Source organism: Phaeodactylum tricornutum, chromosome 21 (assembly GCF_000150955.2).
Source record: "Phaeodactylum tricornutum CCAP 1055/1 chromosome 21, whole genome shotgun sequence".
Lineage (NCBI taxonomy): Eukaryota > Bacillariophyta > Bacillariophyceae > Surirellales > Neidiaceae > Phaeodactylum > Phaeodactylum tricornutum.
In genome coordinates, this window is record NC_011689.1 from 354446 (window position 1) to 380161 (window position 25716).

The 25716-nt window shown below is 49.3% G+C and overlaps 9 protein-coding genes across 9 annotated transcripts; 2 read left to right on the top strand and 7 right to left on the bottom strand.

Annotated features, from left to right (window-relative positions):
- Positions 1–70: 70 nt before the first annotated feature.
- Positions 71–2296, bottom strand: PHATRDRAFT_49244 (predicted protein). The gene has a single exon (XM_002183940.1). It carries the CDS (start codon positions 2247–2249, stop codon positions 87–89), a length of 2163 nt encoding a protein of 720 aa, XP_002183976.1. The 5' UTR covers positions 2250–2296; the 3' UTR covers positions 71–86.
- A 361-nt stretch (positions 2297–2657) lies between these two features.
- On the top strand, positions 2658–6288 carry PHATRDRAFT_49245 (predicted protein; the record flags this gene model as incomplete). Its single annotated transcript, XM_002183824.1, has 2 exons — positions 2658–4799; positions 4823–6288. The coding sequence occupies 2 exons, from the start codon at positions 2658–2660 to the stop codon at positions 4832–4834; spliced, it is 2154 nt and encodes a 717-aa protein (XP_002183860.1). The 3' UTR covers positions 4835–6288.
- Positions 6289–6753: 465 nt separating this feature from the next.
- On the bottom strand, positions 6754–7536 carry PHATRDRAFT_39918 (predicted protein; the record flags this gene model as incomplete). The annotated part of the gene is made up of 1 exon (XM_002183941.1): positions 6754–7536. One exon carries the CDS (start codon positions 7534–7536, stop codon positions 6754–6756), a length of 783 nt encoding a protein of 260 aa, XP_002183977.1.
- A 1254-nt stretch (positions 7537–8790) lies between these two features.
- Positions 8791–9975, bottom strand: PHATRDRAFT_49248 (predicted protein). The gene has a single exon (XM_002183942.1). It carries the CDS (start codon positions 9885–9887, stop codon positions 8955–8957), a length of 933 nt encoding a protein of 310 aa, XP_002183978.1. The 5' UTR covers positions 9888–9975; the 3' UTR covers positions 8791–8954.
- Positions 9976–11057: 1082 nt separating this feature from the next.
- Positions 11058–13301, top strand: PHATRDRAFT_15815 (predicted protein; the record flags this gene model as incomplete). The annotated part of the gene is made up of 5 exons (XM_002183825.1): positions 11058–11438; positions 11505–11747; positions 11845–12696; positions 12775–13026; positions 13098–13301. Coding segments are annotated over 5 exons (1932 nt in total), but the record flags the coding sequence as incomplete, so codon positions are not given.
- Positions 13302–13663: 362 nt separating this feature from the next.
- Positions 13664–15217, bottom strand: PHATRDRAFT_39921 (predicted protein; the record flags this gene model as incomplete). Its single annotated transcript, XM_002183943.1, has 1 exon — positions 13664–15217. One exon carries the CDS (start codon positions 15215–15217, stop codon positions 13664–13666), a length of 1554 nt encoding a protein of 517 aa, XP_002183979.1.
- A 2447-nt stretch (positions 15218–17664) lies between these two features.
- PHATRDRAFT_49250 (predicted protein) lies at positions 17665–21661 on the bottom strand. Its single transcript, XM_002183944.1, has 4 exons — positions 19263–21661; positions 19145–19189; positions 18155–19057; positions 17665–18083 (listed from the first exon to the last, which is right to left on the bottom strand). Exons 1-4 carry the CDS (start codon positions 21487–21489, stop codon positions 17719–17721), a joined length of 3540 nt encoding a protein of 1179 aa, XP_002183980.1. The 5' UTR covers positions 21490–21661; the 3' UTR covers positions 17665–17718.
- Positions 21662–22538: 877 nt separating this feature from the next.
- On the bottom strand, positions 22539–23849 carry PHATRDRAFT_49251 (predicted protein; the record flags this gene model as incomplete). The annotated part of the gene is made up of 2 exons (XM_002183945.1): positions 22539–23493; positions 23581–23849. The coding sequence occupies 2 exons, from the start codon at positions 23847–23849 to the stop codon at positions 22539–22541; spliced, it is 1224 nt and encodes a 407-aa protein (XP_002183981.1).
- Positions 23850–24493: 644 nt separating this feature from the next.
- Positions 24494–25540, bottom strand: PHATRDRAFT_49252 (predicted protein; the record flags this gene model as incomplete). The annotated part of the gene is made up of 1 exon (XM_002183946.1): positions 24494–25540. One exon carries the CDS (start codon positions 25538–25540, stop codon positions 24494–24496), a length of 1047 nt encoding a protein of 348 aa, XP_002183982.1.
- Positions 25541–25716: the final 176 nt, after the last annotated feature.

Here is a 25716-nt window from a genome sequence, read left to right on the forward strand (position 1 = left end):
GTATCATTATTAGTACTGTGTCACGCTTATCGTTATGCAATGTTTTAGAAGCCTTCCGGGGTCGAGCTGCGCAGTCGTCCCTTGCGTTATACCTCCTTTTCCTGGCCATACTTGGAATACTGTAGGGAAATCGACGTTACCAAGTATACCGTGTATAGAGTCAAGGCAATGTAGCCGTAATTTTTGGGAATGGTCCCGATTTCTCCAAAAAATAGCCCGGTCGCGATGATGGTCACCGAATTCAATACAATAAACAAAAAACCCGTCACGACCGACGGCGACAGCGACACTTGGAATTCGCTCTGTCCGGTTTGGGCCGCCAACCGCCCAAAGCCCAACCCCAGGCCCATGAGAATGTTGAAAAACGGGCCGGCGAAACAGGCCGTCATGGCCATGTTGGCCAACCCTTTACGAGCCATGGTAACGTTGGCACTCAAATCGCCCATGGAATTACCCCAGGCCAGTATGGTAAGGCCAACAATCGGACCGGGTATCCGCAACACGATGCCGATGAAATCAAGGAGTGACACGAGCATATCGGCAATGGTATCAATCCAGGTGGCTCCAACGACGAATCCGTACAAGGCAATGGGTGTCGCAACCGACAGAGCCATGTTGCCTTGTCCACCAGGAGCGTACCGCAGCACCAGCAGCGCTGCCAGTACCATGATACCCCAAAAAATCCCAAAGGCCGTCCCCAGGACGTTCGTGTCGTGACTCCGGTACATGTAAAACGCCAACCATACGGGTGATAGCGCCAATGACAAGGCCACTAGAGCACGCACGTAGTACCCCTCACAGGGAATGGCAACGGTTGCTTTGCGTAAAACGGTAAAGGGAAATTCGGCAATCAACAAAATCTTGGAGACGAGGCCGACGTCGGCATTGTAGACAATGTCCTCCCACGTTTGCTCCGCGTGTTTTCGCAACTCACTGTACCCGTCCTGTAGCGCCCCGGACCAGTTGGATGCGGAAAAGCCGGGACTGCCATCTTCCACGCAGGTCCGATCCACGGCGTCTTCCAGCATGTTGTAGTGGTGCGCGATTCCCCCTTCGGTGGTGGAATCCAGACGTTCCGGTGTCGGCGCGTGACCGTGCAAAATGCCTTGCGATCCGTGCAGGCGGACCGGTCGATCGTCCGCCAAGTCTTCCGACTCGACTCCCCATCCGGTGGTCCGGGGATCGTTGTCGTAATTGGAAAGAGCCGTGAGAAACTGGTCCAAGCCGTGGGATGGTGTGTTGGACGATAGCGATGGCCCGACGGCCGGGTTGGCCCCGGGCACCGCGGAACCATCGGCTTCGACGCGGCGCCGTTCCGCCAATTCTCGTTCACGTTCGCGATCGTCGGCTTGTCGACTGCGTCGGGGGAGCACGACGGCACGGTGGTAGACGTCGGCGGCGAGGACGAGGACGACAAAGACGAAATAGAGGGTAAGGAATATGGTGATACTATCCGGTCCCATGGTCCCGGAGGCGAGTCGGTACCAGACGACGGCAATGGCAACGAGGAGAGCCGCTACGTCACGCACGAGTGCCCCGCGACAGGGAACTCCACCAGCGACGAGCACGACGAGTGCCGAAACGACCGAACCAATCACCATGGCGGCTCCGGTGAGGGCTCCCAAACTGAGCTGGTAACCGTTGACGGGGTCGGTGGTAATGGCGGCGACGGTGGCGCTCACGTCGGCGGCACCGTTGCCGAGGGCCAACAAGGAAACTCCGGCAAAGCGCGGGGGGAGTCCCAGTTTGAAGGAGAACATTTCCAAAGCGGGTGAAAAGAACTCTTCCGCGGTGCTCCCGAGCATCCGGAAGAGCAAGACCATCCAGAACAATAGGAAAGGACTAAGGATTGCCGTCCACGTGGTGGCAGAGAACGAACTTGCCGATCCACAAAAGACAAAGGGAGCCCAGAGTCCGTCGCCGAGATTGCATTCGCGGGCAAACTGACAACGATCGGCACCGGGTTCCGTAGTCACGTCGAAGATGTAGTGGCAGGAATACGACGTGTAATCGGTGGGAGTCGCATCGTCTGTGTTTTGTTGGAGCACACGAGCCGTGTACCAGTTGTGACTCCCCACCGCTGTGGATGTGGAGACGTTTCCTGGTCCGTAGACGAGTGAGAGTACAGCCAAGAGTGCGACGGATACCAAGGCGAGTGAGATGGCGAGCTTGGTGTGAAAGGCCTGTGTCTGCGCATCGATTCGTCCCACGGGAGCCGTCCGGTACGGACGTAAAACTGACTTCGTCATGAAGAGGAAGAGGATCCCAAGTTCAATTACGGGATGCACTCTCTCGTCTTTGTAGAAAGTGTGGTCACCGAGCGAGTACAGCGATCCAGTTTGGACTTTCGAAACCTGCCCCAAGGATTTCGCTGTCGAGAGGGAATCACAGATAAATTATATAGGCACTACGAGTTGTTCTCGTTCACTGTCATAAATCGACGCAGAAAACCCGTAGCGCGTTCCAAATCCATTAAGTATGGGTCGTGTTTTGGAGGCATCGGTACTGAAATGTTATATATAAAATATCTGTCGGATGTCGCCTTCTATTCCACGAATAAACAATCTAACCCCGAACACTTTGAGGACCAACGACGACGGTTCCCATTATTTGGCTTCGTTTGAAGATCTTATGGACCACACACACTCACACACACCATGGCGACGACGACGGATACCGAGACCGTGGACGACAGCACTACCCACAATAACATTCTCGAGCGAGCCTTTCAAACAGCCCGGTATAACGAAATCGTCACCGTCACCCTCGAAGATGGCGTGACGGAAGTCTCGCTTGTGCCGTGCTTGGACGAAACCAATGGTAACGTCCAGTGGAATCCTTTGCCGCTCCCCGACACAAACTCATCCTCCGTCGATGACGATGGCAGTGATAACAACGAGTCCTTCCGAATAGGCGTGCGGCGACACCTGCAAACCAAACGGTGGATATTCCCCATGCTTAACGATACGGTACGGAACGATTTGTACCAAAAGGCCATTGACCGGGCCGTAACGTATCTGTCCGGATCGCAATCGGAGGACACGATGTGGCACGTTTGGGACGTTGGCACCGGCACGGGGCTGTTGGGGATGATGGCAGCCACGGCAATCAGGAAAAATGATCGACCCGATACCGACGTCCAACGGAGCCGCGATGGGGGCGTCAAAGTGGTCCGTGCGTTCGAAATGTCCGCCCCCATGGCCATGGTGGCGCGCCAAACGGTTCGGGACAATCATTTAGCCGATCGCGTACACGTCCACAACGCCCATTCGGCTCAAATAGCACCACTCCACGCAACCCGTGATGCTACTGATCGGATGCCCGGCGGCGACGATATCGACGACGTTTCTACGCGCACTCCGTCCGTACTATTGTGTGTTTCGGAATTGCTCGAAGACGGCTTGCTGGGGGAAGGTTGGCTGCCCGCAATACGGGACGTCTGGAATCGACATTGGTCACCACAGTCCCACCACCACTGCCACCATATGAAGAAAGCAATTATTATTCCACAACAGGCCCGTGTATACGCGCAAGCGGTGACGGCGGACAACGATTGGATCTCCATGTACTACCCACCGACCCGTCAACACGGTAACGCCACGTCCATGTCATTGACTTTGGATGCACAGGGCACATCCTTGGTGGACATGCCCGTCGTGAGGATTCCCCTACACGCCCGCACCCTGCTGCATACGCCGGTAGACCCCAACGACTGTACTCGTCGACCACCCGCTCTTCGAGTGCTCTCGGATCCGTTCAAGGCTCTGGATATTTCGGTACAACGGGACATAATTCCCGGACCGGAAGGGCAGGCCTGCACTCTTTTGGTACCCGTGACGCACTCCGGAACCGTGCACGGGTTTTTGGTGTGGTGGGAACTCGATTTGTGGACCGCGCACGACAACGACGACGATACGTTGACGTATTCTACAAGTCCCCACACCGGGATGGCTTGGCAGGATCATTGGCATGTTGTTTTGCACGTCTTACGGGATACTCAAAAAGTGCAAAAGGGCGAGACTATGACAGTACAGGCTTCGCACGACGATACGGCAATTACACTGTTGCCTATAATTTCGGCACCGGCCCCACCACCGTCCAAGCGTATCCGCACGGAACCAAACTCCGGCCATCACGCCCTCATCACACCTTCACGAGCCTTGCAACTAAACGATACTGCCCGGGCCTCCTTTCTCGACCAGGCCATCACCCATGCACTAAGTGTAAAAGGACCGGACCAACTGGTGTTGGATGTTTCGGACTTTAGTTGGTGCGCCATTGTGGCGGCTCGTCAGGGCGCCACGCAGGTAGTATCGTTGGAAGCTAGTAGTAGCAATACCAGTCTACCCCACACGACCGCTCGTGTCGCTCAGCTCGGCAACCAATTGCCGCGTGCCCCCCATGGCCGATTCGAAATACTACAGGCCCACGCTGAGCAACTGACGATCTCGGCCTTGGGTGATGTTCCCGCAGATATAGTTGTGGCTGAACCCTACTACGAGCTGTTAGAGAACTGGCATCTGGAGGAAGCTATCAATTACTACAACTTAGTTCGAGCCTTGCGGCGCACCAAGCTCATCACACCCGACGCGTGTGTCATTCCGTCCATCTGTCGCGTCATGGGCTGCGCGATCCAGAGTGATCAACTGCGATCAGCCTACCGAGCCTGTGGCGACGAAAAAGGCAAAATTCACGGTCTCGACCACCAATACGTTAACGCCATCGGCGCCGATTTCCACCAGTACAACTTGAACCTTCCCATGTGGCAATACGAGTACCAAATGTTGTCCGCACCGAGCGTCCTTGCCACTCTGGACTACAGGAGTCCCGGTAACGGTCCAGTTCGTGGTGAAGCGCAGATGCCATTCACCGCCAAGGGGCGTTGCGACGCCTTGCTGATCTGGGTCGAATACTCGGCAGTGGCCGACTGTACACTTTGCTACACCACCAACAACCACTTCCACCATCAAGCGGTGCGTATGCTGCCCACGTCATGGATCGTAGACCCGTCGGAAATGTCCAAAACCGCCTTAATTTGTCAGAGTCAAATCGGTGGTCTCGATCCGTTCAATTGTCATTCATTTGAGGTACAGATTGCATGAGACAACGAAACATGCAACCTACATATTCAACTTCGACACTCATCGTTCGCTACCTCCACCGGGCAACTTTCCTTCAACTCGTTCAAGGATATTTCCACGTCGACGTATTCCAAATTCAGGGCACGGTGCAGAATCGATTTGTACACCTGAATTTCTGGACACAATTCACGGCAAAGAAGAGTCGTCGCCGTTTCCGATAACATACGATCGGCATCGGATTTTTTTCCAGCAGACGAATTGCGCGTGGGAAAGGCATCCGTGACCGTTTCGTTACCACCAATTGCGCGTTCGGTTGAATTCCAATCGGATTCCAAATGCTCGGTCCGGATGATTAACAGTTTGGCGTCTGACGGCACTTGATTCATAAAGTATCCAAAGTTGTAGTAGTTGTGTCGGACCATGGGTCGTATTCCACGAATGGCCGCGTGCGCCCGATCTTTACAAACTTTCGATGCGATGCCGTCGTCCGCCAAGCCCTGTTCGGCCAAATCATTGAGGGTGGGAAAGGGACAATCTAGAAAGAGCGCTTTGCGTTCTTCGTACATGTAACTGTTCGGATCCAGATGGATACCCGGACGTTCGTAGGTAAACCAGGATTGCATCCTCGCCAGAGGATTGCGGACGACCATGAGGTAGTACGCCATGTCGTCGTAACAGTCGTTGATGTAATTGTGCAGGACGTTTGTAACGGAGCGCGGCAATCGTCCCCCCGGATTCGCGATGCTCTCATTCCCTGTTGGTTGCTGGCAGTCGTACCGGAAACCGAGTAGACAGCTCAGGGTACTTCCTGCGGTCTTGCCCACGTGGACGAAACATACGCGTTCGTCGGGTGGACCTCGCGCTTGGAAAGCGGCAATTTTCGTGGCCCAAACGGGGGGCGGCAAACCCGATCGAATCTTGTAGGCCGATTCCGTGGCAGGATCAGCAGCGTCGCGGTACTTGACCGTAACCTTTTTTTCGACTATCGGCCATACGTCTTGCCAATCTCTCGTGGGAGTTGGTCTTTCGATCGTGCGAGCTCTCGTTCCAAGAGTCGCACCAGTCGTCAACGAGGACGATACCAGACCCAAGACTTGGACTTCCAGCTCCTCCAGACTCCACCAAAGCCTGCAGGACGACAGCAGACACATTAGTATTCCCATGATGCACAGGGTCCCAGTGCGGTTTAGAGGGACCATGGTGTATTCTGCGGGAGGGAGAAGTGTTGAATGGGACGAGGGATGCTGAAGGTCACGAGGCTTTCGTCGACGGTGTTCGCAACGAGGATCGATGCGCGCATACGTCAATGTGCGGCTACCCCATGGTTAGCAAGTCTTGTTTAGATTAGTACCGTATGCCTCGATATTAAGCCTTCCCACCTGTTCTGCGTCCTAAATTCGAATTCATATATAATATCTGTTACATGTACCTTCTATGTGAACGACAGGACAGACCCAATCACCGATCCTTCGCAAAGCTTGGTACCCGAAATTTAGGCCGTACGCGTTATTGTAGGACGCGCGCAGGCCGATGAAACGGAAACGCTCACCCCATTGGGATTCGCTGGGAGTCGAATATGGATTCACCGGCCAATTCGATTTTGCTCTCGGAAAAACGAGCCAGTGCTAGCGAAAATGATTCCTGTGACGCCGAGACTGACACTATAAACAATTTAAACTTGTTGATGTGCACCGTGTTTCTTCAAAAGCTCTCGTTGCTCTGCTTCGTGCTTCCTTAGGGTTTCCTGGAGGAAGATCACCACGTCAAAAATGGAAGCGCGATCCTCGGGCTCGTACGCCCAGCATTTTTCCATTATTTCCACTAGCCGCCCTTCAATATAACTACGACTGCGGTACCGTGGATCCACGTAGGGCAACTCGTGGTTCAAAAAGCGTTCCCGAACTTCGGAGTGACTGTATGTTTCGTACATAGGGTAGAGACCAGTCAGTAAGCCGTATATGTTGTTGCCGAAACTCCAGGTATCGACTTCTTGATTACAGTAGCCTCCGGAGAATTCTTCCGGTGCCTTGTACGTTCCACCAAATTGCCTGGAATAGTAGCAGTACCTTTCGTCCACGTCGTTCCAGTGGAGGAATTCACCATTGTTAAAATCGTTGAGTTTTAGTTGGCCCTTGTCGGACAGCAGGTGCTGGTCCGGATGGTAGTCTCCGTGCACAATAACGCCACCTTCGAAACCATGCAAATCGGCTAAACTTTCGGCCATTGTCAAAGCTAGGCTCAGCTTTTCAATGGCAGTGAAGTTGTTGAGTGGGTAAACATCCGTTGTTTGTAGTTTGTCGAGATCTTTCTGTTTCATGCGACCACGGTCGTATTGGTCCTTATCGCCGGGCACAAGCTGAGTCGTAATGTCTGTCGGCATGGCTTCGGCAACTATCGAAGAGGCACAGTAACCATACATGTCCACAATTCGGGGACTCGAGCTGAGCTTTTCCATGACAATGGCTTCTTTCTGAAACGCGCGGCAATGGCAAAACAAAGAGTTAGAACACGTGTATATGTGCATGGACAGGACGATTTGTGTACGTACCATTACAAATCTAAGACTATACAGATCGTAGTCGTGGTTACTACCGAGGCCACGGAGTGTTTTCAGCACAAATGCGTCATTCCTTGGTGCCGACGATGAAAGTAACCACGTGTCACGAAAGTAGCCGCTACCGATATATTGAGTCGCCAGATCTTGATGGGTGTTTCCGAATGGAACCTCCATGGCAATCTCGTGAAATCCGTTGCAGTTGGGAAATTGGTCCCAGGTCCACGCGGGTGGGCGACACGTCCGTGGATACTGAAGCTCATCATTTCGAAGTAACTTTCGTGACAAGTGGGAGTCAGCTTTGTTCAAAAATGCGAGTCGTTCGTTGTGTAACAATTCTAGATCGTCTTTTCGAATTTTGCGAGCAAAGGTAGCGTTGTTACGAGAAGAACCAAAGTTGATCTCGCCGTAATCTACTGACCCATCGACGGTTAATATCATTCTGTCGAACTTGTTTTCCCATCGAATACTTCCAAGTGGAGTCGGCAATATAATTGACGAGGGAATGATGGGTCGTGCACGCTGATTCCATCGCACAGTATCCTTATTTTCCCAGAACGCTGGATTTCGAATCTGTGATACGGCGTTGCTGAATACGACAGTAAGGATGGTGAAAATTACAGTCAACGCCACAAAGGCTTTTCGAAGAGCTAGGCGTCGCGGCAGGGGGAAAAGAATACCTCGTGTGTGTAATTTGCTTGTTTCCAGTCCAGTGTGGCTAGCTTTGTTCTTTCGTTGCGGACCGTTTGATGGCGTTTCAATGTCGCTTTCGGTAGCAGGAGTGTGACGTCTTCGCACCGAAGCCGTGTCCGAGGCGAAATGATCTCCCGGGAACGCCATGGTTATGAGATCACAATCGAATGCTCTGACTTGTCTACTCTCAGCACCAATATGTGTGTGCCTGCTCTGGTAACTTGTGTTCGCAAAAGCAGGGCAACTCCATGTCACAAAGTGGGCATGAAGGGAGAGAAACCCGACTGAAAGTAAGGTGAGACCGGCGCTTGTTGCTGTGTTGAGAGTGAATTGACCCTTTTAGGGGGAAATATCGATTTGCTAAAAAGGAGTACTGGATAAACTCAACGGTCGAAGAATACTACGTGAAACATGCTTTTACCCTTTACATGATGCATGTGACAGTGAACTTTGAAATAATTTGAATAATTCCAAACATAAACATTTGAAATTGAACTTTATTTCACATTTTGGGTTCGCACTGTGAATGCTGACTAGTCCCCCTACAGTGATCGTGTGTGACAGTGAGTGGCTTCACTGTTAGCTTCCACTTACGGTAGCAGTAGAGGAACAATATGTTTGATTCTCTAGTAGACAATGTCATCCATTTGTCGCAGAAACTGAACCCGTCCGCTACCTTGTGGCGTGATCTCTTCCAGAGAGTTCAGGTCTTTCAGCGGTCCTTGCGCAAACTTGAGACGCGCGTTGACTGCCGGTGGGAACAGTGGAGTAAAGAGTTTCACGAGCGCATTCAACAAAATCGGTAGATTCAACAAAAGAGTCGGTCCCGAAGTGGCTGGATACAGTTCCGTGGCGGTCTTGCTGGAAGATGACAACGCCTTGCGAAAGTCCGCCGATCCTCCGATCAGCTTGACCCCACTCAGATCATTGGCCGTTAAAACACATAACAGCTTGTCCAAGTACGCCGACCGCTGGTTCGCCACAATCGCGTTTACTTCCTTGGCGTAGAGAAAGAACTCCGTCATCTGCTGTACCGATACGGCCTTCATGAGGCCATTATCGTCGATACTTCCGGCACGAATGCAGTACACCAAATCCGCCTGCGACGATGTAGTGGTCAAGACGTTGGAGGGTTTGATGTACATTGAAATCGTCTCGGAAAATGGGGCCTTGGCGAGGACAGGTTCGTTGTTCCAGCCTTCCCCCGCGGTAGCTTCCTTGACTGCCTGCACAGCTTTTTGACAAATCAAACGACCCGGCCCTTCTCTCCAGGCCAGATTCCGCTTCAACAGATCCAATTGCGACGGCGAATCTTTGAGTTCCAGGCAGTAACGAAGGTAGAAAACGTCTTGACAATAGGGTTCCTCCGCCATGGCATCGTCTCGGTTTAGCTGTTGCTGAGCAGCGGCCTTGAGGTTGGCAATATCCCCGGCGTGGTCCTGCAAGAGCTGTGTCACCGATTTGTCCGGCGCCACGAGTGAAAAGCCGAACGCCGATTGGAGGCTTTGCCAGAATACAATGAGTGACAGCAACAGTGTCGTTGGTATGTTCATCTGCATAACGCGTCCCTACGAAAGATTGTTAGCAGAATGGCCTACGCAATAGGCTATCTAACAGTGTCGATTGACAGTCAGTTCGATGCAAAAGAGCCGACAGTTTGTTGCGATCGGATGGACTTGGTTGGGTAGGCTCGGCAGCATACACTAGTGGCGGGGTACACCGTCATTGACTCTAACTGTAAAATCGATCGCCGTCGAAAGATCCATTGGAAACCCGGACAAAGGCATGCTGGGTGTCTGTTTGTCCGTGAATCACGGGGCACCCTTCAAAAAAAGGTCGTAGTTGAAGTCGTTGCGGACGCGCCATCGTCACGACATCCTCGTGTAGGCCCAAACGGCAGAAACATACGAAGGAAAAGCTTGAACGTGCCTAGACCCGGAGATAGGTGTCAAGGAACGCAAATTTGGAATGAGAACCGTCTCCTCAAATCAAAAAATGCCAAAATCTGCAAACAATTGGATTCTCGTTGTCGGAGCACGGGGGGTGCCCATCACGAAACAGAGCATTGCCGTATCGTATTCTAGGAGGAAACAGCCGTCGTGGCCGCGTCCAGTTGTCGTGGTATATAATTGATGCACGAATTGGCCGTACCCATTGTGTGGTCCAGATACTGCTGGCATAATATGCGGCGAGCTTGCCAACGGACGATCCGCTCATAAAAACGAACCCCAGCCTGTGAAGACTATTCTCTTCGTCGTACAAGATTGGTTCTTTGTTTGTGAGACTACCCGTTTCTCATAAGACTAACAAGAATGCCTCTCAACTCCCAGTGTTCTCTTCTTTCGGGAGGGAAGACCGACTTTCCCTGCAGTGCCACCGCCATTGAAGCCGTCTCCCTGGCGATCGGTGCGGCCTTGATCTCCTTGCTCTTTGTGCTCTATCTTATTCAGCAGGTAAGTAGTCGAGATCCATCCAGTTTCTTGTCGTCATCATTTGTTGTCCTTTCATTGCTGTATGCCTATGGATTGGGGCTTCTCCGAGAGTATTGGAAAGGAGATCCCATCATCAGCGATCACAAGATCATGGAACCCATTGACACAGCCTTTCTCCGGGGTTGACCGTCTTTGCTGTCGTGTACATGCGTTTGCCTGTGATATGCATGCATCCAACACTCACCAACGCGTTTTTCTTTGGACACTTTTGTTCAATAGCTCAAGAAAGCTCCCCGTGGAAATGACCTCATGAACAAGATCTCCGATCAGATCAAGTCCGGTGCCAGAGCCTTTCTGACCACTGAGTACAAGTACCTGTCAGGCTTTGTGGCTGTCGTGTTTAGCGTCCTACTTGTCCTCTATACCCTCGATCCCCCGTCCGGTGACAAGACAGACGGTATCCGCTACGCATCCTGTTTCCTCTGCGGTGCCGTCCTTTCCGCCTCGGCTGGATGGGGTGGAATGGCGGTGGCAACGGACGCCAACGTCCGTACTACCCAAGCCGCCGATACGGAAGGTCTCGGGGTCGCGCTTCGCGTCGCCTTTACCGGTGGGGCCGTCATGGGATTCACGGTAGTTGGTCTCGGTCTGTTGGGTCTTTCCATCATGTTTTACCTGGTGACGTTCGGATTCGATGACGCTGACAAAGGAATCGCTTCTGGCACGTCGCCCAGTCTAGAAGAGCGCCTCCGCTTTGGCGCGGACGTGATAGCCGGATTCGGTTTCGGTGCCTCAAGCATTGCCCTCTTTGCTCGAGTAGCTGGAGGAATCTACACGAAGGCCGCCGATGTGGGTGCCGATCTTGTGGGCAAGGTTGAGATGGACATTCCCGAAGACGATCCCCGTAACCCTGCTGTGATTGCCGATAACGTCGGCGACAATGTCGGGGATGTTGCTGGTATGGGAGCTGATTTGTTCGAGTCGTTTGTAAGTTTTTGCAACTGTCTCTCTTGCGTGTGCTGAAACACTACCGCTTTGGTTCGTTTCTCATTTCTTACGTTGCGGTCATTCTTTGTCATTCTAGGTTGGATCCATCATTGCTGCTATCACTCTCGCCAACGGCGATATCACACTCATCATGCTCCCGTTTTGGATTTCTGGAGCTGGTATCATTGCTGCTATTATTGGATTCTTCGCAGTCAGCTGCAAGGATGATGCTGGTCAGAAGGAACTCATGTTTGCCCTCCACAAGTCCACCATTGTTTCCTCAACCTTGGTAGTCGGTTTCAGTGCACTGATCGTTGCCTTCCTATTTGATGGGCGATCCAAGGAAGGATGGGAAGTCTTTGGATGCATTGTCATTGGTCTCGTGGCGGGTGTTCTCATTGGACAAGTGACGGAATACTTCACATCCTATTCGTACTGGCCTACCAAGTCCATTACAGATGCTGGTGTTACCGGACCCGCTACCGTCATTATTCAAGGCCTCGGTGTTGGCATGATTTCTACCGTCTTCCCAGTCATTATCATCGTTGCTACCATTCTTGGATGTAACGCGTTATCTGGTGAATACGGTATTGCCTTGGCTGCCGTTGGTATGCTTTCCACTTTGGGCGTGACTCTCGCTACGGACGCGTACGGTCCGATTGCTGACAACGCTGGAGGTATTGCCGAAATGGCCGAGCTGGAAGAACGCGTCCGCGACACAACTGACGCTTTGGATGCTTTGGGTAACACCACTGCTGCTACCGGTAAGGGATTTGCTATCGGATCTGCTGTGCTTACGGCATTGTCGTTGCTTTCTGCCTTTACTGATAAGGCCGGCTTGGGCAACGTCAACGTCGACATCGGTGAACCTGTTGTGCTTGCGGGAGTTTTGATTGGAGCCATGCTTCCTTTCTTGTTCGCTGCCTTGACTATGCTTTCAGTGCAAAAGGTATGTCTTTGGAACATTCGAGCAAATAGCATCTTTGACGAGCATTGATTTATTAACCTTTTGTTTGTGAATTTGTAGGCTGCTGGAGCCATCATTATTGAAGTCCGTCGACAGTTCGCCGAGATCCCTGGACTCCGCGAAGGAACTGCTGAAGCCGATTCGGACAAGTGTGTTGCGATCTCTACGCAGAGTTCTGTTGAAGAAATGGTACTCCCTGGAATTTACGCTATTCTTTCGCCAATCACCGTCGGCTTTCTCATTGGGCCTCGCTGCTTGACCGGTCTTCTCGGAGGAGCGATTGCTTCTGGTATGATGCTGGCACTCATGATGGTACGTACATTGCTATTTAAAAGTGTAAAACAACTTAGGGGTCGCTAATGTAAACATCGTTCCATTTACAGGCAAATGCTGGTGGAGCTTGGGACAACTCCAAGAAGTACATCGAAATTGAGGGTGCCAAGGGAGGAAAGGGAACCGAAACGCACAAGGCCTGCATTGTTGGTGACACTGTCGGAGATCCTTTTAAGGATACCAGTGGCCCGTCCCTTAATATTCTTATCAAGCTCATGAGCATTATCTCACTCACCATCGCGCCGTTGATGGAGGACGATGACGACTGGGATTCTTGGTACTATGGTCTCATTCCTTTGGCTGCCATGCTGATTGGCACCTACTTGGTGTACCACTTCTTCTGGCGCGATGTAGCCGATATCACGGCTCCCGTTGGCGTGGAGAAGATGGAAGCTGTAAAGGATGAGCCAATGTCTGCGACCAAAGATGAAGTAGAGGTCGGCAACGATGGAGCAATCAACCAAAGTTAGATGGTTGCATCCAACGTATATTTGTCTTGCGTGTAACAGTCTGCCCGTGGTGCAGATCGTATTCAGAGTGAAAAAAGCAGTAGCATTATAAAAAAGCTCATCGTTGTTCCTGATCAATATGAGTACATGTTTTAGTATCTTCCCCACTAGATTTGCTTCTCCGCGACCATTGCTTTGAGATTTCTCAATCGTGACACAACTTCGAATGAAGACACTCGGCTATCTGGATCAAATTCCCAGCAACGTTCCATGACGTCAATAAGTTCTCGTTCGACGACAGATCGGTTGCGGTAGCGCGTATCAACGTAAGGATGGACTCCTTGCTTGACCTTGCGATTTGCTTCCTTTTCACTGTCGCCCAACTCGTAGTACGGAAAAAGTCCCGTTACGAGGACGTAAATGCTGTTTCCCAAAGGCACAACGTCAATCTTTTCGTTGGAGGGGCGATGCTGGACTTCTTCAGGACTTCGGAATGCTCCTGGAAAGTTGTGATAAGTTTTGCAATAGACGCCTTCGTCAACATTGTACTCGTATATTTCGGCGGAGTTGAAATCATTTAGTTTGACGCCGCCATTTGCCATTTGAAGCCACTGTGAGGGATGTATATCGCCGTGGCCGATTGCCCCACCTTCAAAACCGTGTATATCTGCCAAAGATTCTGCCATAGCTAAGGCGAGGTCCAGCTTTTCTGCCAGTGTCAAATTGTTCAGGGGGTGCACGTCTAATCGTTGCAACTGGCCGAGTTCATGCAACTCAATCGTTCCGTTTGTGGACGCCAATTCTGCTTCTAGCGTACCAACCGCTGATTCGATGAAAAGAGATACTCCACAATGGGCGTGGATATTAATGATACGAGGGCTGTCGGACAACGCGTCCAGGATCGAGGCTTCTTTCTGAACTTGAAAGTGCTCACGAACACCTAACTCGTATTCTTCTAGCTGAAACTGTTTCAGAGCAAACGTAGATACGGCCGGCCGCTCAAGAATCCACACACTCCGATATGCACCATCGCCCGCAAACTTGACTTTGTATTCTTGAAATAGTTCCGTTGGTTCGTAGGATTGGTCGAATCGGGTTTCGTGCAAAATATTACATGTGGGATGAGACACGCGAGCCCAGTTGTTCCTTCGACAGGTAGGCTTTCCCACGATGTCGTCGTTGTACAACAGTTTGTCGGGAAGATTGGGCTGCAGCTGAGCCATGTGATCCATCCAAGAACCGCGTTCCGCTTCATATTTTTCATATTCGTCAGCGGCAATCGAACGAACCCAATCTGAAGTACCCAGCGAATTTATGTTTAAAGCACCAAAGTCTTCAGCATCGTCTGTGGTGATTGGCAGAGCCAAGAGTGGTAGAGCCATTGGTTTAAAATCGGTCAAAACTGTCGCTTTCGGTACAATCTGAACAACCAACCCAGCAATCGCGTTACGTTCTTGTCGAACGATCGACCAGGTCATTTCGGAAAGAAATTGCCGCCCAATCGAGTCAAGTAAAGAAGATTGTCTGGCTAATGGTAAAGAACTGTAGAAAACCCAAAAAATCATCAAAGATAGACAAAAAATGATAAGCTGCCGTAACGCCTTTCGCCAATACGGCCGACGGGGTCGTTTCTCGTCGGCATCGAGCAGGACCGAGTGCAGCCGACCAGCTCCATCAAGAGGACTGCGGCCTACGTGCCTCTCTCTTCTTCTCAAAGACATAATACTGACCAAAGAAGGTGTGCAAAAGATGGAGTCATGTTTTTGTGGAGATGTGCCGAATTTCAGCGCGGTTTCCACCTTGTTTTCCAGTTGGTTTGGCTTCACTGTCACGTCATTTTTTTTCGTGTTACAGTTAATTCACTGTCACATCAGATACTATGAGAAGCAACCACATCCACTCTCACAGTGGGCGTCACCATAGGATGAAGAAATAAACTCAGTATATGGGTATCTATTTATGTGTCAAATGTACAATGGAGCGACTTTATGAAGCGGTAGGTATCTCAGCCGCCTTCGGCTAGATACCTAGATGAGACCATGAAATTGGATAAATAACCCGGAGAACCACTAGTATTTACGTATTAAAAAAAACTACATTGATAAATTGCAACTTACCAAATGTTAAGTTGTTTTTTACACTCTTGTCGGCCCAACTTGGTGTTGGATGCCTTTGGAGACTTCGATCGGGACAATTTTGACGAAATTTTTTTCCCGGTATCTTCCATTGTACGTTTCCTTGTGACTCTACAATTTTTATCAGATTCATCATCTGATGAAGCGATGAAAGCTTCATCCAAGTCCGTCATGGTGACTTTTGTGTTTCAACGATTTGGCGTCGAAATCCACTCGTGACTCGAGTCACGAGCTAGACCAAATTTTTTTGGACTATGATAACTCAATCTCTCCTAGGAGTCAGAAATTAAAAAAAAAACTGACTAGAAAGTTCGAATCAATTCCTTTCCCACTGTAGGGACAGCAGAGCCATTTGCGCCTTTCTAGAAAAGTTATAGCCAAATGATCATCCTATGGTGACGCCCACTGTCAAACGAATTGACTCTTCGAGCTATGACGTCAAAGTACAGACCCTCCCCCTCAGATGCCTCCACTTGGAAGCCAGAAAACAAGGGAACTTTTTTTATGCACTCCCATCGAGATGGTTCTGCTGGATTATTTATATGCATGTACATAAGTGTACGGCACGCCGCGATTCGAGTTACAATTAACCGTCACCTCGAAAAGTGTAAATGGATCAAACGACAAAGTTATGATCGATACTACAAACGAAACAGCAAACGAGGCGAGTTTACAATGAAGACACGCTAAACCTTTTGCCGTTGTCCCGTTTCTTTCCCATGGCTGCTTTTGTATGGTGAGTGCTGCACACCAGACAAAATGGTTTGAGAATATTGATCTGCTCGTGGGGAGCGAAAAAGCAACTCGTGTGTTGCGATTTTATTTTGACAGTCTGTGCCCTCGTATGCATTCCTTATTTCTATTTGAGAGGCGTTGCCGCCAGTAAAAGATGGCTTTCTATCCTTGAGCTCTCTGAAGGAGAAATGGAAGGCGATCTCGAAGCAGCTTGGCCCTACCACCAATCGCCGCTTTGCCAGTTCGGGTGCTCCGGTTTCTGATCGTTGGGCCTACTCAAAATTCTTGTACCACAATGGTGACACATCCTGCGGTGCATGTGATAGCAAGTTCTGTATATTCGAGATTACGAAGCTCTTTTCGCCGACACCGAATGCGTATGGTCGAGTTGTTTGTTTATCGGTGCCAACGATTCCGTAAAGTCAGTCCTCATGCACATTGTCGCTACTCGGTGAAAGATAGACCCGGCGAGCTGCCAAAGTCTTTGGCTTGAGCTCATTTAGTGAAAGTCTTCTTTTCTTCATTTCCACTGTGGCTACTTGGATTGCGATCAAAGGAAATGCGCCATGTGACCATTGTTGGAGACCCCGCTTCTCCCATGGCGCATGGCCAACATTTCCCCCGCGTCCCGTTGGCCTACGTAATTTAGCCGTGAGCGCTGTCAGTTGCAGCTACTACAAGAAAAGACATTCGCACAGTGGCATTCATCAGGCAAAAGACTGGTGGTGTATCCACACTAAATGTGCAATTGCTGTTCAAAACTCCTGGAGTCCTGGCGACAGTTTGTTCTCTGTATGCTTGGGGTAAAGTATTCACAGTCAACTGCTGTGAAATAGATAAATCGAAGCTTGACGGGTTGGAAGCAGCTCATCCATGCCAGCGCGATACCTCCGTTATATCATACACAGAGCATACACCAAGCATTGGATTATTTTCTAATTGCTAATTTTACTTAAAAGCCGTTTCGCGCTCAATCAAAAGTACTTAGAAATTCTCAGATTCGGCCGAAATAGCGATTTTTTCATGTCGCAGAGGCCGAAAGAGCGGTTTTCCTCAAAGATTTTCTATACAGGAATATTTGCGAACATCATCTGTAAATACTTAGATCCAGTGTATTTTTTCCGAAATAGTCTCGTTTTTACCCCTGCTCTACCCGAACATTGGATTTCTCGTTTAACTGTAAAACGTAAAAATCTTCTCTAAATGTGTAAATGCCTAGGTAATTCTTTATCGGTGAGTTGCGCTCTATAGGGTTGAATAAATCGTGTACCGGAAAGAAGTGGCTGTAGAAAGATATTGGCGGAAAGAGAAGTGGACGACCACTTTTTCACTACCTAAATCTCGTTATTTCTCTACGCGGCAGGTCCTGCCTCGGCAGCAAATTTGCGCTCGTAGATTCGCTTTTCGACGCCTCTAATTTCATCTTTGAGGTTATCAGAAGCAGATTTAATTTGCTTCTCAATTGCATGCTCCAGATAAGTCATGCGTCCTGTCCATTCTTCTGCCTCTTCATTGTTATGGTCAGTGTCTGACTTCGTTTTGTCATACAGACCAAAAAGCCGTCCTCCGACTAAGCCAATAAGGTATGTTGACCATGTGTCAACCTTGTCAGTTTGTCGGGTGATCCCTGCAGGTAACCTTTTTCGCAAAGCTTTATCGAAAGTGAACACTATTACAACACAAAGGGCTAGTGTCAAAACAACACAGAGCAATGCCACTGAAAAACAAGCCAGTGAAATTGAAATGAGACAGACTCGACAAAGCAGGTACAGCCTTATGTGGACTCACATGTGAACAAAGTAACAAAGCTAAAACCGTTGCCCCTGACCACTACAATAGCTCGAGTGACGAGGTATATTTCCGAGTTCATAGCGGTACCGATAATTGCCAAGAGGATCAACCACCGTCCGAATCTGCTTCCTGATTTTACAAATGTTTCAAAACGTTCTCCAAACCCTGTGACCACCAATGGTGCTGCCCCAGGTCGCAGGAAGGACTCTAAAGCCGATGTTTGCGCCACAAATTGCACTCGAGCTCTGCCAAACAGCAGCATGCTGCTGATTTTGGCCTTTTCGTATGAATCCGAAATTACTGCAATCAGTACATTCAGGAGAACAACAACGCCGAGCAGCGTGAAAGCAACAAAGATGATAATCATTGCGTTTGTCTCCTTGTAGTCGTCTAATTCGAATTCGCCAAGTAGCAAACCGTACATGCGGAGATAGTATACGAACTGCTCTGAGGAGCAAAAATCTTCTGCGGGTCCACTTAATGTGCCCGCTTCTTCATTCACAATACAAAATTGACCGTTGTCCTTAGTACTGAGAGCGATGTGCATCATGTCCCCAAACATAAAAAGAATAACAATCAAAACGACCATGAAGTAACGAATGTCTTTCAGAATCTGTATCAGAGCGAGAATGAACGTAGACATTTGGCGATTAAGGACTTTTAAAATTCCGAGAATTTTGACCCAGAGAAGCGCGAGAATAAAGGCATTTAGTCCTTGACGATACGATCCAGGATTCCGGTCATTCCAAATGATAGCAATTAGAGTTAGAACAATTGCACTGATATCAAAGAATACCCAGACGTTGGAGAAGTATGTGCGAAACACTTGTGTCGAAATATTCAAAAGTGCCAGTGCTTCACATGCCTTGCGGAGGAAGTAATTTACACAAATAAAAATCACTATTTGTGTAGGTACGTTTCCTGTGAGAAAGAACTTCGGGTTAGATCCTATTTTTTTGTACCAGCAATTGGGGGAAATTCACCTACCAACAGCTGTTGATTCTCCTCTTCCTTGAAACTCCACATCGTTTCCTGTAAGAGATGGAGCGTGCAGCATATAGTTAGCGTATTCTTTCTGCAAAACTAATTTGTCTCAAAAACTTACTAAAAGCCATAAGAAGAACCAAGTGTAGACAAAAATCAATCAGCACTAGCGCAACAACAAAAGGGCGTCCAAGATTTTTGCTCATCACATGCCACACCACCGATGTGGAAGCAGCCCTTTCCGTTTCTCTAGCATCCATTGTCACAAGTGAGGCAATGAGCCCTTCGAGCTGATCGACTTTGCCGAAAGCTAAACCCTTCTCGTCAACAAAGTTGTCTTGATCACCAGATTGGATAGTACGGAAGCCTCCAACGTAGTCTTCAACGGTCGATTCAGACATCAAAACAAGGTAGTCGACAGCGCGCCTTGCAGGGACACCCGTTCTGCGTAACATTTGTGTCAACCATGGTCCCACGGATTCGGGACATATTAGCATCCTCCGAAAAATGGACATTCCAAGCAATCGCTTGCGAGTATTTTTCCCGTCATCTTCTAGTAAAAGCACAGTCTTCAAAAGTGTCGGAATGATAGTAACAACATGTGTCGATAGCAAATGCCGGCCACTTCGGTCTTTAATCGAATGGTGCACCGTTGCGCGTTTGTTTTCTTGGTGAAGGCCACCGCTCTTGCCTCCAAGCTCATCCATAGCCAATGAGAGCATCTCAAATGCCCACTCGACCTCGTCCCACAATTCAACCGCCGGAAATGCTCGACAGGACAAGGAAAACAAGTCCGAGCGATCAGTATGCACTGACTTGATTTCCGAAGGAAATGCACTGCTGGAGCTAGGAAGATCAGACTTCGATTTCGACTGCGCTTGCGTCTGGGTTGAATCGGTGCCCTTGTGTATCATATTTCGAGGAGTCAAGCCTTTAACGCGATCTACTATACCTCTTGCCGTGTTGGGTATCGAGTCTGATCTCTTGCTCTTCCGGTAGGTCTCGTAAATCGACAAAACCCAGTCATCCACAAGCTTTACGAATGGCATGTGCCCTACCTTATCGGTGGTGGTTACTCCTTCTGGATACGCTTTCATCAAAGCGTAGCCGAAGGCTGTACCAATCTGTCGTCCATGGAGAGTGCCTACCAATTCATCATTGTCGCCTAGAATATGTAGTGGCAATCGCCCATTGACATCCAAGATTGCTGCTGCTCCGGAATTCTCTTCTAAGCAAGCGTGCAATTCTGCCAACGTCACAACAGGGGACCCACAAAGCGTGTGCAAGGTTGTAGGTGGCTTTTCGGGAGGCTCAATGTCTAATCCGCTCGGCGTCAAATGATTCTCTAGCAAGCGACGCTGGCGGACCCTGCTGGGCATGCGGTTACGCATCGAAGCGACCATTAGCATGTGTCCCCAATTCGCACCTAGCCTTTTGAGAGCAGGCAGCTCCCCGTCAAGAATCGACGTTGATTCTTCCGTACCGATGCAGTTTGCATCGTCGGACACTGTATCTTTCACAGCCCCACCAACGAAATTGATCTTTTTGGCCTTGTCAAGAAAGCTGTCTTTGACATGCTGGAAAACGTTTGAGGACGTCCTTTGTTTGCCCTCATCGCTTTCGATAGGAGCAACAAAACCTGGTTCCGAAACCTTTTTTGGTAGCTGCACTTCTCGGCCGTCCATACTGTTGTTTCCTTGCCCGTCGTTTTCCACGTTTCCGAACATGTTCTGGTCAGTCACTTTGTCTTCCTCGGATTCTAACGAAGTAACACTATCACGCGCTTCAATGGGTGAGACGGCTCTTTCTCTTTCTGAAACGGGCGAATAGGGAGTGGCACTTGATGAAGCAATTGGAAATATATCTTTCGAGCAAGAAGAAGTTGAAGGGACTGTCGAAGCGGGTTCGGAAACTTGTCGTTGAGTAGAATTTCTGTCCTGCGAAAGGTGTGCATCCTTCCAGTTTCTGGCTCCCGAAGGAAGTATCTGTCTTTGAGGTGGTGTGGATATTTCGTCGTGAGCAAGATGAGCATCGTCCCCGTATTTAGCTCCAGGAGGGACAATGACATCCTGCTGGGCAGCTCTGATATCACTACTGACGCTAGGTGGAGTTTGGCTTCGATTTGGAAGTAGTCCGGAGGAAATCTCAGCCTTTTCGTGTAGAATGCTGGGAGATGGGCGCCTCTCCCTACTGTGCATCATCAGTCTTCCGGTAAAATTCGCTAAATCAATGGTGATCATATCAGTCTCTTGATCATAAAATGGTGGACTTGAAGCCAAAACACCTCCAATCTCAGAATGAATGACAATCCGAGCGCCCGGCCCGACCTCGAATTCGTAAACTTGCATTTTAGGGGCAACCAGCACACCAACAAACCTCAGAACGTTCCCTTACAGTGTGCCGGGAAAAGCTATAGCTTTGGTCTTTCATCCGATAGGTGTGAGTGCATAGATTACGACCTGCTACTCAACAACAGTTTCTGCCACAATACACAGCTTGAGCGATAGGTCGTTCCTTTCTACTGCGCTCATTGCAGAATCAGCCGACAGGAGAGGAAAAGGGTAAGGTCCTCGTTGACACTTGAAAAGGGGGCGTAGACTTGGTCGAGGAATCTTTGTGTAGCATGGGCGACATATTGCGTATTCCAGAAATCATATTTTTTTCTTTGTGTTGACCATGTGGGAACGCGGTACGTGACAGTACAATCTGAGCAAAGGAATACCGGCAAGTTCGTTTGTTCCTTGTGAGTAGAAACGTTTAGAGCATGGTAAACCAGGAAGAATCCGCGCACAAGGAACAGAGCTCCCAGTCGTCGACAGCAGAAAGCAATGGTAGCAAAGAGCTGACCGAGTGGTAAGGGCCAACAATCGTTTTCTCTCTCGCCTTAGTTTTCCATTGCTTTGCTCAAATACTAGCATTGGTTCAAGCTTACTCACATGCTCATTGGATCAGTTTGTTCTCACAATATGCAATGACATTGACTGGTATCTCGATGGGAACCGGTTACGCCTTGTACCGCAAACCAAAAAATGGATTAGGAATCATGATCGTCGCTGGTGCAGCCGGAACCATCGTGGATCTAGCGTACGGATTGACCGTAGCCTGTCGTCCCCAACTTCAAGCCCGGCGATGCCGTTTAATAGCTGAAAAAGAGCAGCAGCTAGCTTTACCGCCCCTGCAAACCAATCAAGCTGATCCATCGCCACCGTCAAAACGACGTCAAGCCTGATAGTCGCTGGACAAGCCGAGCGCTTGCAAAGCTTCATGCAATGGTCCTCTCTGATTACATCTAGTGTCGCGAGCAGTGGTCTGTGAGACGCTTTCTATACAGGAATGTTACTAGAAATGATCCGCCGGTATAGCCATAGAATCGTTACTTATCGCTTGCTACCTCACCTCAGGTTTTCTGGTGTGGTTTGTCGAAGTAAATCTCGCGGACAAAGTCGTCCACCGTCCCATCGTACTTGGACACAAGCTGGACTTTAGCGACCGTACCGGGGGAAATCATGCAAGCAACGGTATTCCACACCATAGACAAAAGACGGGGAGGCTTCAACAGCTGGATCTGCTTGGTAGTTTCCGGATAATATTGTTGAGTCAAAGACAACCAAGGCTTCATGATTTTGCGGACGAAGCTGGGAGAAAATTGGTGACGATTCATCCCTGATAGATCGCAGATCTCATCCACGTATATCATGCTTTCGTGTTTCATGCTTTCTTTATACAACTGCCGATGCAAGGATTCAAAAAGATAAATCCAATGGTCCAGGAATTCTTCCAGGGATAGCTCTTTCTTGCTACAAATCACATTGGAAATCTCGGATGTCTTCCAGTCACCAACATGCAGTACAATCGGTAGCAGTTTCGATCGATCGGGAAGATCATCCACCAAATGAAATCGACAAGGAAAATGCTCCGCGACAACGTCAGACAAGTGCTCAAAGGGTCGCTGGTCAACGGATACTCGAATACGTTCGTCGATGCGATTGGTTACTCGCCACTGTAAAAAGGTGCGGTAGTGTTCAGCTGCAGACAAGGGGTCCTGATCTTTTTCTTTCCGTAAAAAACGCAACATACGTAAATCACTGTATACATCAGGAAAAGCCTCCGTAACGTTGACTGTTTGACCGCGAAGTTGGACAGTGCGACTTTCAATGGCTTCCAAATCAGCTAGTAACAGGAGTTTCATGCTGGCAAGTCGCTGGGTTTCTTTTACGTCTTTGAGATTGTATGCCCACCAGGGTAGCGAAAGATCCTTTGAGACAGTTTGAAAACTAAGTGAATTCTCTCCATTCGTTTCATTGTGAGACGGGGCCTGTACCTTATCGTCGATCTTTTCCAATACCAAAATACTGGACGGAATTGCAGTTCATTGGGAGTCTGAGGTACACCACCATCATTGATATCGCTTTTGCCAGTGTGGTCGGAGGCAGACTTACCGTCGGAGCCAACGCTGCGGTCGTGTTATGGAGTGATGCAGCAAACGATGGCGCATCCACGAAGCTCGAGAAAAGAGACATTCCGCCCCGGCAGGTTCGCGACTTTGGACCCGTCGATGTGGCGAAAGAGCCGAATCGTGTTTGTAGGAGACTGGTAAAGATGATGGAATCGTGCTTGAACGAGGCGACTGTTTCTTCACCGATATGCCCGTCGCCGCTGTCAGCGAATTCATCATGAGAAGCACATTGAATACACTACAGGGATGCATGTTTTCGATAGTTCATTTGCTGTATCGGGGTGATATTGTGGTTTGGCATCAAATTCTTTTTCGTCTGAATTTACTGTTACTGAGATGAGAATTCCACTTCGCTGTCTACACTTATTATCTACGGACAAATGTCAAAATTAATTTCTGGAAGGTTCGCCAGGCGCTCTCTGTCAGCTCAGCCTATCATCGATTTCAAAAGAAAGACGAATCTCGGCGAGGCGACACTGATGACAGCCAGCCATGATAACCTCCAGCAATGACGACCTCCAGTAACGACGACCTTGTTCAACTTTCTGCTTTCCACTAGCAACAATGTAAAAACAATGCAGATCGTAATTTTTTAAAACCCCAAAAAACCCCTCAAATAGACCATGCAAGAAGCCTGGCAAGGGTAGTGTGAACGTTGCTTGAATCTCCACTTTTTAGGGCGTCAATAAACAGATGAACAAACTGAATTGGAATCGCCAAGGGCTTCATCACCCCCTTTTCATACAACTGATCTATTCTTAAATACAACTCTTGGGAAAGGAGACAAAATTTTCCGTACGCTGCACCTCTCGAAGTGATGGGCGTTTCCCTAGCTCTTCTACGTCAGTACTTTGAATTTCTGTTGGTCCAGCCGGTTTTTTCTTCAAAAACTTGTGTCATCGTTTCAGCAATCCTTTTGAAAGCTTACGCATAGCATAAACCCATGACTTTCGTGGGCCGGCAGTAATGAGCCCTTTCAGCGATTGGTACCGTGCAGCTGGAGCGACGATAGCAGGTAGTGCATTGCGCATTTTTTGCAGAGCTTGCTGTGACTTCTGACTATCATATTCGGATTGTAGCACAGGGGGCAAAGATTTGAACAGGGCAGATTGAGTATTCGCGTTTGCTCCATCCCAAGCCCATTGTAAGGTGTTTGACTGGCCCTTTGTAATACTTAGCATTCCTTGCCCTTCAAGCAGCCGTATAGCATCACTATAGAGATTGCGGAATCGTTCAAGCTGACCAGGACTTTGGACGAGCTTTCTAACCTTTTGAGGATCCTCTGCGCCAGTTTGCATACGGAAATCGCCGGCGTATGAAAGTGACGCAATTTGTGTATACACGGTCTCTTCCGGGATATTTGTGAACGACGAAGATTCGGATAGGAGTAAAAGAGAAGCAGACAATGCTGCTGGGAGGTTAAATTGGAGCTGGGCATTTGTAATTTCAGCCAACGCGGGTGATGGTCGCTCAAGAATGGGAACGATTGGTTTATGCATGCGTCCCGCCAAGTATAGATAATTCCAATGTTGAAGATCGTCCACCAGATCGTTGGCTTGCACAACACCATACTTCAAGCCTGGCGCAATGTTGAAGTAGACCCGTGGATTACGCAAAAGTTGATTGTTGACGCTGTGTCGCTGCCACCAAGTCGCCCAGACCTCTGGCATGCTTTTCCGAAAACGAGTCCAGAAGGGAAGGGCGTAATGAGCTGGATTCAGGAGGATATTGGTTTGATGAAATGAAAAAGCGTCGTCAACCACCATGATCACATCGATCATGTTCGAATCGTCGGCCTTCTCTTTTGTGACGATCTCTTGCGACAAAACGCCTGAGCCGTAGCCGAAAGCGTACACCACGTTGTCTAAAGGCAATGTGTCTTCTAACAGCTTTCGTAGACTCGCGACGGTCTGCAGCTGCCCTTTCGAGGATTGAACCTCCATAATGTAGTTATTGCGGTGCCGAACTTTTCGCTCTGTAACAGAAGATACTGTTGCGTGCGCCCTACTGCTGGACGATTGGCACCTGTCCATTTACATGTTAGATAGCTTGACTGGAAAACCCTAAGTTGACAAATTGGAGCGAGATGTGGTCGAGTCCGCTTTTGAAATCAAACATA

Coding starts and splice junctions, on each gene's coding strand:
- PHATRDRAFT_49244 (XM_002183940.1), bottom strand. CDS start 2,249: ATGACGAAGTCAGTTTTACGTCCGTACCGGACGGCTCCCGTGGGACGA.
- PHATRDRAFT_49248 (XM_002183942.1), bottom strand. CDS start 9,887: ATGCAGATGAACATACCAACGACACTGTTGCTGTCACTCATTGTATTC.
- PHATRDRAFT_49250 (XM_002183944.1), bottom strand. CDS start 21,489: ATGCAAGTTTACGAATTCGAGGTCGGGCCGGGCGCTCGGATTGTCATT. Junction 19,190..19,262: donor GGTTCTTCTTATGGCTTTTA/GTAAGTTTTTGA, acceptor CATCTCTTACAG/GAAACGATGTGGAGTTTCAA. Junction 19,058..19,144: donor AGGAGAATCAACAGCTGTTG/GTAGGTGAATTT, acceptor CTACACAAATAG/TGATTTTTATTTGTGTAAAT.